Consider the following 12,912-nt stretch of genomic DNA (forward strand, 5'->3'; position numbering starts at 1 on the left):
GTCAAAGTTCTAGCAGTAGGAAGCTTAGCAACATTCTCGGTATTAGTACTGCTAGTGATTTTAGGTGCTTAAAAAGCTTAAGATTCTCTATAGCCTAAAGGGTTTTTAGGTGTTTAAAGTGATATATACACAATGCTTTCTTGAAAATCTCTTCTTTACGTCTGTTTCTATTTTCTCTTGTGGTACTTGTAGTTGTAGTCCTTGTGGATGCCTCGTCCTTTTGCCAGTATAGCATTAGGCTGTTACTTTTAAGGTGAACCATGATAGATTGTATCAAAGCCCCAAATTAAGAAGCAACCAACGACAGAGAAACTTGAATCATCAATAGTAGTAGTAGTGCATGCATCATGGATAGTGAGTGCAGAAGCATAGATGATGAGATGACTTTATGGAAAGAGTGAGTGCTGGAAAAATATATTGAAGCATGGATCCAATTCGAATGTGGTTGGCCAAGGAAACTGAAATCGACCTACTCAAGAGTACTATACATGATGTGGCATAGTTGAAAGAGCAACTCATTTGTTGTTAGACTTAAGAGATTGATTTATTTAAGGTGGTCAATTGAAGATGCATCTGGTAACTTTATAAACCCCATTTCTATCTCATAAAAAATAGTGTACAGTCCTTATAAGCAGTGCAGGCAGCCGGAGAACTTCTTTTGTGTAATATAACTATGTCGTTTAAACACCGGTAATATGGTAGTGCAACAAGAGATATTATGCCTAAAGAACACAATCCGTAATCCCACGAATTTTGAGAACCTTGATATATCTGGGATCTGCCCAAAGGCCCTGAATAATGTGGAACGATACTGCATGGTTATTATATATTTAATTGATATCAACGGAAAGATTGATTGTTTATCCTCATCTATTGATTGAAAAAATGGATCCTGTGAAAATTGCTGTAACAATACAGAAAACTAATAGCAGTAGCAGTATTTAGTGGTGGATGCAGAGAAACTGGTGGATATATAGTTCATTGAAAGAGGAAATTCTCATTACTCGTGTTTTTATTGATGGAACAGAACAAACCAATTAACTGAGAATTAAAAAAGCTAACAAGCAACAGATCCCAAACCGAACACTTACCACTTGAACATGAATATACTTAATTAAGTTGAACTAGAATTAATCCAAACGACACATTTGCCACCTATATGATTCAGAGTTCAGTATGTTCGATAGCAGTACAAAAACTTAACCCAGAACCAATCAGTTTTTCATCCTTGATCTTACTCAGGCGCTCAACCATAGCGGGTGTAAGATAATTAACCCAATCTCCGACCACCCCTTTCCTAAAGAAACTTTTATTGTCAAAATCAGGATCACATTTTCCATTCTTATTAACCTCCATTTCTTTCAAGCTCTCTATACTGCAAAGGTTTATTATATCTTCTACCATACCTTGTTTTTCTTCCTCTTTCGAAAATGGGTACCCCACAAATTCAGCCACCCTCTTGAGCTGCAATGCACCATCTTCCTTCAAATCCTCATACTTTAAAAACAGCACTTTCTCCAGCCTCTCCAAGCTGTCTCTCCAATAGCCTATGACATGATCAAAGAAAGGCCCGTAAAGGCTCTTCCCCTCACAGAACTTGTCAAAATACTCGTCTATATTCGAAGGCTGAGCTGCATTGTTATCAATGTTCTTCAACTTCGAGTAATAATGCCAAGATGACACAAACGTGTCAAAGGGATTGCGAGTAACATAGATGATCTTACACTTCGAATTTTTCACTGATTCAGGAAGAGAAGCATATGGTAGGTGGGTCGAGAATAGCCTTGGTGGTGTTATATTGGTCAAATCGGGTGTTTTATCCTTGGCATAGATCATGATCTCGAGGCTTAAGATGAGCTCATGCGGGCTATGGGTTTGTAATGGGGTGTTTGAAAGGCGGTTGTCCGACCTCTTTAAGAGAGAGTATAAAAGAGACTTGAACCAAGTTGTGCCGGTTTTTGGCATGTTGATGACAAAGATGTCGGATTCGTGTGCTTCGAAATGATTCTGGAGGGCGATCACCGGCTACAAGCAAAATTCCGGGCACCAAAAGTTTTGGTATAGACACATTTCATAACCATATGATTCTTTTGGAAGCGACTCTTTGAGCTCCATTTTTGCTTACTATGTTATGAAAAAAAAAAAAAAAAAAGAGATCAATACTAGTATTATTTGCAAGTTTGTAGATAAAACTATGATTAATCTCCTATCACTATATTAATTGTGGCACCAAGATTTACCATTGAAAGCAAAATTCAACCCTTGTTAAACCAATTTAGACAAGCCTTCATATCAAATCCTTTGCACAAGTTTGGAAATTAAATATGTACATGTACTAGTTCTTACATATCAAGCAAATTGATAAACAAATCAAGGAAGAGGAGGATTAAATTACATACCTATAACTTTTTTCCCTGGTTGCTTATGGAAGAAAAGAGATGCAGAGATATGAGAAGGAGACAATAGCCACAAGCCCACAACTAGATAAACAAAGGAGTTTGGAGAGAGAAACAAATGTGACAAAATGAAGAGCGAAATTGAAAAAAAGCAGTGCCAACGTTAATATTTGAGGGGCAGATATGTAAATTCAGTTGAAAATTCATGTAGGAAGTCTGGAAGTGTAATTGACCAAGGGGGTACAAGACTACAAGGTGAGAAAATTCCTGTACCGTACAACTATAGTTATTTCCCAAGGAAACGCTATTGCCTCCATTTTACCAGTTGCAAGACAACCAAACAACCCATCAAAATTGAAATTTATGGGAATTTTCATTGCTCATGAGAATTTCTGGTAACCAAACAAGCTCTAAGTCTTCTGTGGTTATTAGTTTGCTGTTTTATTTCCAATAAATTGTTACTACTCCGTATAACTAGTTTGTAAAAGTATTATAATTCAAGAGATACTAACTCAAGAATTGCAACTGATTATGTTATGAAATACTTCGTACATATTTTACTTTGAAAAGGTTCAATACATAGTTGATGGTAACCCATCCTTTAATTCAGTACAATATACAGGAAGAAAAAAGAAGAGGAACAAATCCCAATAGTTAACCCTTACAATTTGGAACTCATTCAAAGGTCCAAAATTATTAAACATAGTTATCCTAATTATTTGTCTCAATGTTGAATAGGAATAACTGATCGAGGTTTGAATTTTGCATCTTCATGTCTTGCAAGCTCAGGAGGAACAGGGCTATTACTCCAAATTAGCATCTGCCTCAGATCATAGAAGATATCAGTATCAAGCAAAGTCAAAAATGTGGTCGCCACACCAGTTTTCCCTGCTCTCCCAGTACGACCAATACGATGGGTGTACTTCTCAATACACCCAGGCATATCAAAGTTGATTACATGAGCAACATCAGGTACATCAATACCACGTCCTACAACATCAGTCGCAACCAGAATATTATATTTCTTGTCCTGAAACCTTGCAGACTAATTTCTCTTTGTTCCTGTGATCTGCCACCGTGCAATGTAGTGACTCGATAGCCTGATTTGTCCAAATTTTTGGAAACCACATCAGCAGTCTCCCTGGTGTTAACAGATACTATAGCTGTCTTATATTCAGCTAACTCATCAAGTTGTTTTCGTAGGTTACAAGTTTTTTCAGACTCCTTCATCATGATCACACGTTGGGTGATGCGGTCAGTAGTTTTCCCTAGCGTACCAATAGTCACCACCACAGGATTCCTCAAGTACTTCCTGGCAAGCCGCTCAACGGAAGGTGGCATAGTGGCACTAAACATATAGGTTGTCCTGTAAATCTTTTTCTCATCAAGCTCCTCTTCTTCATTCTCAGGCTTCATATTACTCGAAGGCATTGCATCCAGCACACCAACAACCTGTTGCTTAAAACCCATATCTATCATTCGATCAGCTTCATCAAGAACAACATAATTGCACTGATTCAGAACAACATAGCGCCTTTCCAAACAGTCTAACAGACGTCCAGGGGTTGCTATAACAATTTCGCACCCCTGTCTAATTTTGAATGCTTGCTTCTCAATAGATTGTCCACCAACAATTGATACAACCTTAATTCCTAGACATTGAGCAAACTTAACAATCTCCTCTTCAATCTGTAGCGCTGGTTCACGAGTAGGAGCCATAACAAAGCATAAGGACCCTCAGCCGCATTCTCTTCAGTAATCGGCGGCATCTCCTTTATGTAAGCCAACATAGGAAGAACAAAAGCAGCAGTCTTACCAGAGCCAGTCTCGGCAATGCCAATTACATCTCGCTGTTGTAGTCCTAAAGGAATAGCTGCCATCTGAATAGGGGTCGGAGTCTTGTACCTAGCTCGCTCCACGACGACTTTTAACAGCTCTGAACACAGTTTACTCTCTGCCCAATTCCTCATTGGCTTAGGAACCTTAGACCCTTTGTAAGATATATTAAAGTCCTCCTTGAAAATTCTCCAGTCCCTCTCAGTCATATCCCCAACCTTCTTGGCAGACCAATGGCGGTCGACTTTCATATGATCATCCTCAGATAGCTTCTTCTGCTGTCTACGGTCTATTCCACCTCGAAAGCCTCTGCCAAACAGCAGTTGAGCATGATGTAAATTATTCTGATAAATATCGCGAGATGTATCCTCAGTGTTGTCCCAATTAAAACGAAAGTGTAACTTGTCACTAGGCCTCCTGATCACGGACTTGTTATGAGGTTTCTTGGAACCCAAGTACTGCTCCTGAATAAGCTCCAGTTCCTTTTCAATGTCATAGTCTCCCTTTGTCGTTTCGATTTGGAAGTTTGGCTTTGAATAACAGGTGTTTCTTTGGTATTTTTGGTTATATAGGTATTGGTGATTGCTGTCTCTGCGCTTTCGTCAGAAACACAGGCTTCACGGCAGCAGAATTATTGTATGTTTCGCCTGACATAATAATTCACAAGATTAGAATTGCATATGATTCATCCACCAAAATATATAGCGTACAAGAATAGCTAAATTATGGTAAATATTAGAAACTAGATGGAAATCCGTGCAATGCACGATTTTTTATACATAAATCTCATGAAAAGATTATTTTCTTAATTTAACCCTATAATTTTTATTATTATTTTGCTTGTTAGAAAACGGATAATTTGTTTTATTTTTATGCAACTTATAATGCGACCTTAATTTACTTAATATTAGTTATATGAAAATTATAAGTATGATAAATATTAGAATAAAATCATAATCCTATATTCCTATATATTCGTATTTTTTTAACCTATGATTCGTTTGTATAACGAAAACACGTTGTTCCACTATACATATATAGTTATAGAATCACTATTTTTCTTTCACAAACAATAACTTAGACTACCATTATTCGTTTACTCTGTATCAACTTTATACAATGAAAAATTAATAAAGTAAACCCAAAACTACAAGGTTAAAATAAAGACGGTGGGAGTAATAGTAAAAGATATGACTTTATAAATTTTTAAATAGTTAAATGATATATATATATATATATATATATATATATATATATATATATATATATATATATATATATATATATATATATATATATATATATATATATATATACTACCAAGAGTGTTGCATTACTAAAATTAATCTAATTGAATAAAATTAAATCTTTAATGAAATTTCATTATCATATGTCCTTAATAATAGAGTTATATGTATATACTACTACAATGATTTTTACAACAGTAATATAGATATTCTACCAGAAACTATAATACATAAAAAATCAAAATTATCAGAGACATCTCTTACAATCTTTAATTTTTTTCCCTACTATTGTAACATTATAGTTGACTTAGGGTCTGTTATGATTTACTGAATTGAACTGATTGAAGCTGAACTGAACTGAATATTTTATGAGAGAAGGAAATTAGGAACTGAACTGAACTAAAAATAAGCTAAAGAGAACAGGCCCTTACTTTTCCACTCCATACATTTCTCTTTTGGATTTATAAATGTTTGAAGAAATTTCTTTCTATTAGCGCATGGCATAATCCCTTCAAATACAGAATAATTAATATTAAGTTACAATTAAGTTGTTTAACAAAATTTAATACGATAAGTAACATAATTAGATTAGGTAAAATAAAACAAAACATACAAATAATGAATAACAATCAATTTATTTTGTTTACCATCAGAAAGCCTTGATATACTTACATTATTTCCAATATTTTTTGTTAATCAACAAATTAGACCTGAAAAAAATTCACACCATGAAAAAGTGTAGATAAATAATATTTCCCATGTTTGTGTTTTTTGTATAGTATATATATATTGTCTATTTACAATTGAAAAAAAAAAATCAAAATTATATTTTTGAGAGGATGTATACAAATCTTTAATATCATCCTATCTTATATATTTGTGGAGTAGCAAATAAATCTCTTATAATTTTTTTTTATGTAATCATGAAATGGGTTGCTAGATAAGATAAAAATTGAACATTATTTATTTATTTATTTTTTTTTTTTTTTTTTTGAAGAATATTAATAAAGACGGAACGTTATTGTTATTTTTTGGAAGAATATTGATTTTTTTTTTAAAAAAATTGAAGAATATTAGTTAATTATTAATAATTTATATTTCTTTTAAAATGGTTTTTTTTAAAAAAAAATAATTAATTGAACGTTTTCTTAAAAACAAAATGAACATATATTTTCCTTTTTCAAATATTTTATTTTAAAGTGCTTGTATATAATAATTGTATAATTTATAGTTTTTTTAAAATTAAATCCTAATATCAAAAGATCATCTTTTAAAAAAGTTAATTTTTAGTTTTAAAATTATTTAAATCTTAATAAATCATTATTCGTCGTTTTTACCTACGTGGAAAAAATTTTAATCATTCGTCACTTTTGCTTATGTGGCGAGTGAATTTTTTAATTCTAAAATAAAATACAAATTTAACTTTTAATTGGTCGAAATAATACCTTTGCTCATGTGGCGCGCCAAATGCTCTCGAAAAATGCCTACTTTATTTATATATATTAGATTATGGGTGGGCTTGTATTTTGGTGATGAAATATTGATTATTAGAGTGTTGTTTGGAGCTTACGGCAAGAAGTTCAAATGGGAGTTGGAAATGGTTGACTTATTAATAATGATGTATAAAAATATCAGTTGAGCCTTATTGTATACGAAGTAGTAGTATTTAGCTATTAGGCTTATTGGGACAATGTTAGTTTAGGCCCTAATGTTGTTAATTAAACCTTGCTTACATGTTAATACAAAGGAGATTCAGTTCCTAACATGGTATCGGAGCTCTAAACTTAAAAGCTGATTTTTTTTTTCATTATTTTTTTTTATCTATAACTATATACTAAAGGCGATCTTACATATTCCAGTTCCTAATTTAAAGATTTTCCGCCATTTTAATTCATTGTGCCAAATCTTTTTATTAAGAAAATTCTATTTCACTATTATATTTTCTTTCCTACTTTACCATTATATATGTTTATTCAATATCAAATTTTATTTCAAATCTTTTAAATCTTTTTAAGAAAAAATATTTTTTATTTTTTTTATTGTAATGCAATGTTTCACTCCCAAATTCTGTGAAACATTTTACAGCTACTTTATTAGTATAGAATTAATATAGAAATTATTATTATCAAAAAGATTTTTTTACATATAGTATAGAATATGTATATCATACGAGAACAACCTAAAATTTACTATTTATATTAGAAAAATTTATAGAATGTTAATACCAAATTTGTAGAAAACTTTTGAACTACAAATTATTACAAGTATAAATCTTTACAAAATTTGGACTTAAGCTAGTATATTACTATACTTAAAGATTTATATCATTAATATCATGGTTAACTTATTATTAATAATTCAAAGATAATAATTTTTTTTTTTTCAATTCACCAAAGGAAAAATAAAAAATTAGGTATTACAAAGTAAAAAATCCCCTTAATTTAACTAAGGGCATGTTAGAGTTGAAGATGTTAGAATTATAAATAATAAAGGAGAAGAGAAAAGGGAAATAATATTATAAACTTGTATTCAATCTATTAAATAATTGAGTTCTCCACTTGTTTCCACTCTAAACCCCCAAAACTTACAGAACCTTTCATTTCATTCATTAATTTTTCTGAAGTTTTCAACTTTATTTCTAAAAGAAAGAAAAAAAAAAAAGAAGAAGAAAAGCAATAATGGCAGTTGTAGAGATGGTGATTGGCCCTTGTGAGATAGACCATATCTTTTTATTTATGAAAACAAGTTCGGGTTATAGTAAAATGAAGGAGAGAATTCAACAAAAATGCTCGTACATAAAGTAATACAAGTAATTGGCCCTTGTGAGTACCCACATTTTACATCAAATAATAATTCAGTTCTCCACTTCTTTCCACATTTCATTCACAATCACACGTTTTCTGTATTTCCAACTATTCTTATCTATAATCTTTCTGCTGTTTTGAACTTGATTCCCCCCCCCCCCCCCAAAAAAAAAAAAAAGAAGAAAAGCAAATATGGCAGTTGTAGAGATGGTGGTTTCAGCAATGTTTAAAGAAGTGTTAGATAAACTGGTCTCTGAAGGAGTGAAGCAGTTCGCGAAGCTGATTAACAAAGGAAAGAAATCTGAAAACAAAATAAAAATCGAAGAATGGAAGGATGAGCTGGAGATGATTCAAGCGGTGTTGATTGATGCTGAACGGAAGCAATTTGATGAGCAACACGGAGCTGCAATCAGGTTGTGGCTAGAGAATCTTCAAGACTTGGCTTTTGATTTGGAGGATCTTTTGGACGACTTTGCCCTTGAAGCCCTCAAAATGAATCAGGGTAATAATGATGTTCATCATTTCAAGAAGAATGCTCGTGGATTTCTTCCAACTTCCTTCCATAATATGGTTTGTACTTCTATTTTTATCTACTACTAGTCTACTACATAGCAATTTTTATGGGTTATATATGCTCCATAGCCTCTCCGTTTTACAAAGTGTTACATTTTAGTCGATAAAAAACCGCACATAATAAATACGATGATCTTATTTGAATTTTTTTTTTTTAATTTTTTGAAATAAGTAACAAAAATAAGGTTAATTAAACATGGCTTTAATAAAACATGGTTATATGGTGTCTAGTTAGATTCATCTCCCAACGTCTAGTTTCAAATATATATTTTTTTTAAATAAATTTCTTGTATTCATAGACTCCATAGAGTTTTATGAGAGTCTATTTGCACTAATATTATAGTAAAATAACAATACGATGGTAACAAATAAAAAAAAAAGTAGTGTGTGAGAAAATAATTTGTTATTCACAGAGAAGGAAGGCTATCATATTTTAATACAAGTTTAATTTTAATAGTTTATTTGCTTTTTTCTTGAATAAATTAGCTGTAGAACTTTAGCATAGTTTCAACGCATCATTTGCATGCATCATATTAGCTTATAAACTTTAATCAATCAGGTTGGCAGTGTTTTGGCGTGTGGATGTAGTACTACCCGGCAAATTGGATACTCTGGTCCAGACTTTTCATCAAGGATTGATGAGATAAGTAATGCCTTGAACAAGATTCAAACCCGGGTTCCGACTTTGGGTCTCATATCCAACAACTTGAGGCTACCAACATACGCAGTAGAGGTGCAGCAACGAAAGATGCCAGAGACCTCTTCTTTGATAAGTGAGCCTCATGTTCACGGGAGGGATGGTAGGAAAAAAGATATCATCTGTCAATTGTTGGAAGATAAACCAAGTTATGAGAATTATGTCAGTGATCCCTATCGTTGGAATGGGAGGCATTGGGAAGACTACTCTTGCTCAGTATGTCTACAATGATGAGGAGGTGAAGACTCACTTTGCTCTTAAGGCATGGGTGTGCGTATCAGATGCGTTTGATGTGAAAGTGAAACGGATAACAAATGATATCATCAACTCGGCCACCCAAGGCAATTTTGATTGTAGCAACCTGAATCAAGCACAAGAGAAATTGCAGCAAGTGCTAAAGGACAATAAATTCTTAATTGTTCTTGATGATGTTTGGAGTGAGAATTATGAGGAGTGGAACCAGCTACAAATACCTTTTCTTGGTGCACCACGAGGAAGCAGAGTCATCGTCACAACCAGAAAGGAGGTCACTGCAGAGTCATCGTCATACTTACATTTTCATTTATTTCACTTCTGACAGCTTGTTGATACAACACTCAGCAATCAATGGAACTTCACTCAAACAAAAGATTATAAACTGGTTAGCTTGAATTCAACCATGTCAGGCTAATTTATGCATTTTACTTTGCAATTTTTTGTCTCTTTTCAGTCTAATTCTAATCAATCATTCACTCATTGATATAGGAAGGTTTTTCTTATAAGACATTTTCTTTGGCTGGATATAAATATTATATGCAGTAGCTTAATATTTAAAGTAGGCTGATCTTGAAATTTCAGCATACCTGCATTCTCCCTTCCTCTTTCTTGAAGTCAACCGATCCGAGCTCATCCCATTCAAGTAAGCTTAATTAATAATGGTCTCACATTCATTTTACATTAAACATCAACTTATGTTTTAAATACACCAATCCTAGAAATCAATAAAACTTCACTCAAGCAAAAACAGGGAATTTCCCCTTGTATTATGCATTCTCAAACAGATAATTAGTATAGAGTTCTAGAAAAGTGAAGGAACATTATCACGATATTGCTTTTGTGTTTCTTTTCCTAAATATTGCAAATAGTAATCGCAGGAGGGAAAACTTGATCAACTAATTAGTTGTACATATTTACATATCTTTCATGACATACTACAATTTAACTTCAAATCAGATTTCAATTTTGTGTCATTGTGGAAACTAATGGATATAGTAGTTGTAGATACCTTTTCTATGTATTTAACTTGATTGTTACAAATTTACCTTTTTAGATGTTTTTCAGATGAAATAAAAATAATGATATTTTTACTATCTTGAAGCTATTATTGTAGAATAAATGTGCAATGTTCTGATATATATTGTTATAGCAGGTACATGACCTTCAAATGCAACTGTTTGCTCATATTATGGTGCTAAGAACTCATGTAACTGAAAAGCCTAACAGTAGTAACATCTACAATTTTAAGGTACTGGAAAATTAAGCTTGCCTTTGCTTTCAATTTATTTTTAATTTAAGATGTAATTTCTAGTGCTGCTGATGGTGATCTGAAATACTACGTTACCTGATAGAAATTTCAACTCATGGCATGTGTTTATGGTTTAGATTTTTGGGATTATTTCTTTGGCTATCTTGTCATTATTCGTGTCTAAACTTCTATTGCTGAACTTATTCCTTTGCTCTTTCAATTCCGTACTTCTAGTTTAAAGGATACCTCAAGGACTCGAGTAACATATTCTTCAGTCTGCCAGAAAATTAAAGGATTTGTTTTTAATCACAATTAAAGTGTCATTCATCTGTTCTTGACTTCTAGTAGTTCAATAACAACCAGGTTTTCTTCTTTAGGCATGTGTTATTGCAGAGTTATCTCAAATTACAAAAATCTCTTGGCTAATTTATTGTCTTGATCATCCCAAACTAGTATGCTCTGATGTATAATCACTCATAGCTTATTAATTACTAATACTCTTCTTTCTTTGCTCTGTTGATAAAACTTCCTGCTGGTTCCGTTTGTTTTCCTACCATTACCCATTTTTTCAGCTACTGATGATTTCAACCTCCTAAAGTCTTTTGAGTTATTCAGCGCCAACTGAAATGTAGTGTTAATTCATGTATCCAACTTAGTATTCCATGAATAATGCTTGTTAGTTCACTTAACTTTGTCAATACTCATTTTTGCATAGTTCAAAAAAAAAAAAAAAAAAAAAAAAAAACTCATTTATGCTGATATTGTATGCTCTTCACATTTATTAACTGGTAAGAAGATACTTCTTCAGTGTCATGTACTGTGTAAACTTTTGTAAAGTAAACAATCACTTTCACAGTTGTAAATTTTACTCCTTTTTATGCTTTTATAGTTAATCATTAGTCATAGACTCGTAGCCAATGACTATAATAGAAGATATACATTAAGGATGAAAATTTCACAGCTGCACCAAACAAAGTATTGTATTAACCTATTGCGGAGTATCTGTAAGGGAAGGGCAATGAATTTGACTTCTACATACTGCTAGTAGGTGATTTATAGTCAACGAGGTATTTTATAATTTTCAAGTATCATCTTTTTTTTTTTTTTTATTCTTTTAAACAATGAGATGATTTGTACAATTTTTCATCTCATGTTTGCACTAGAAACTTGTAGAAAGCTAGTAGCAATAGCATATAATCCTTTGCCTAATAGCATTGCACATACTCTCTTATATCAGGTGACAAACATTATTGGTTCTACACTACTAGAGCTGCAGAAAGTTTGTCCACGTTCAGACATTCATCCAAGGATTACTGTCATTTCATAGTTGCAAAGTGATCAGATCCCGGGCAGAGTGTTTTAGTTACGCTGCAGACGTGCCAAGTAGAATGAAGCTTGTCAAAGCTAGGAAGTTTCGACGCTGTTTATTACAATAAGCTACAGTGTGGCTAAGATACACTGCTATAGTACCAAGAAGTATCAGATAAGCATAAATTGGCATTTCTCTGTTTGAGCTTGATAGCAACTTTGTTTAGCCAATATACTTGAGACCGCTCCATATGTTGCAACTTCAAGGTTTGTTATTGCCTTAAATTGTTGGCATTTTTCATTTTTGATTCAGAGACAAGTCATCAGGATGCGCTTTTTATTACTAGAGAGACATAAATTGAGGATTTGCTTTTCACTGTCAATGTATATGCATTTCATCTGGTTGTTGTTCAATAGCAACCAGGATTTCTGCTTTTGCTCCACACGTTTAGTAATTTCTACTATACTATTGATGATCAATAGCTTTAGGAAGCACTAGTACTAAGAACATTTATTTTTTGTCATTTCAATCTCCTAGAGTAATTTC

General features: G+C 32.7%; 2 protein-coding genes and 1 pseudogene across 10 annotated transcripts; 1 reads left to right on the forward strand and 2 right to left on the reverse strand.

The window, feature by feature from the left end:
• Positions 1 to 955: 955 nt before the first annotated feature.
• On the reverse strand, positions 956 to 2,768 carry LOC110726997 (cytosolic sulfotransferase 15-like). Its single transcript, XM_021906533.1, has 2 exons — positions 2,400 to 2,768; positions 956 to 2,124 (listed from the first exon to the last, which is right to left on the reverse strand). The coding sequence occupies exon 2, from the start codon at positions 1,963 to 1,965 to the stop codon at positions 1,165 to 1,167; it is 801 nt and encodes a 266-aa protein (XP_021762225.1). The 5' UTR covers positions 1,966 to 2,124; positions 2,400 to 2,768; the 3' UTR covers positions 956 to 1,164.
• Positions 2,769 to 2,899: 131 nt separating this feature from the next.
• On the reverse strand, positions 2,900 to 4,491 carry LOC110726998 (annotated as a pseudogene).
• A 3,513-nt stretch (positions 4,492 to 8,004) lies between these two features.
• LOC110727141 (putative disease resistance RPP13-like protein 1) lies at positions 8,005 to 12,808 on the forward strand. 9 transcript variants are annotated; one of them, XR_002512485.1, is made up of 5 exons: positions 8,005 to 8,853; positions 9,416 to 10,193; positions 10,391 to 10,451; positions 10,962 to 12,124; positions 12,295 to 12,808. XR_002512485.1 is itself a non-coding variant. In XM_021906685.1 (5 exons), exons 1-2 carry the CDS (start codon positions 8,476 to 8,478, stop codon positions 9,782 to 9,784), a joined length of 747 nt encoding a protein of 248 aa, XP_021762377.1. In that variant the 5' UTR covers positions 8,016 to 8,475; the 3' UTR covers positions 9,785 to 10,193; positions 10,391 to 10,451; positions 10,962 to 11,057; positions 11,947 to 12,808. The 9 variants fall into 9 exon arrangements, 8 of the variants coding, with proteins under 8 accessions (XP_021762377.1, XP_021762375.1, XP_021762379.1 ...); XM_021906685.1 differs by having other exon boundaries at positions 8,016 to 8,853; positions 10,962 to 11,057; positions 11,947 to 12,808; XM_021906683.1 differs by having other exon boundaries at positions 8,016 to 8,853; positions 10,962 to 11,057.
• Positions 12,809 to 12,912: the final 104 nt, after the last annotated feature.

The sequence above is a fragment of the Chenopodium quinoa genome, unplaced genomic scaffold (assembly GCF_001683475.1).
Source record: "Chenopodium quinoa cultivar QQ74 unplaced genomic scaffold, ASM168347v1, whole genome shotgun sequence".
Lineage (NCBI taxonomy): Eukaryota > Viridiplantae > Streptophyta > Magnoliopsida > Caryophyllales > Amaranthaceae > Chenopodium > Chenopodium quinoa.

Excerpts from the sequence above, each read along its gene's own strand:
- LOC110727141 (XM_021906687.1), top strand. The coding sequence starts at position 8,476 with ATGGCAGTTGTAGAGATGGTGGTTTCAGCAATGTTTAAAGAAGTGTTA. Across the intron at positions 8,854-9,415 it reads CAACTTCCTTCCATAATATG|GTTGGCAGTGTTTTGGCGTG; the intron begins GTTTGTACTTCT and ends TTAATCAATCAG.
- LOC110726997 (XM_021906533.1), bottom strand. The coding sequence starts at position 1,965 with ATGCCAAAAACCGGCACAACTTGGTTCAAGTCTCTTTTATACTCTCTC.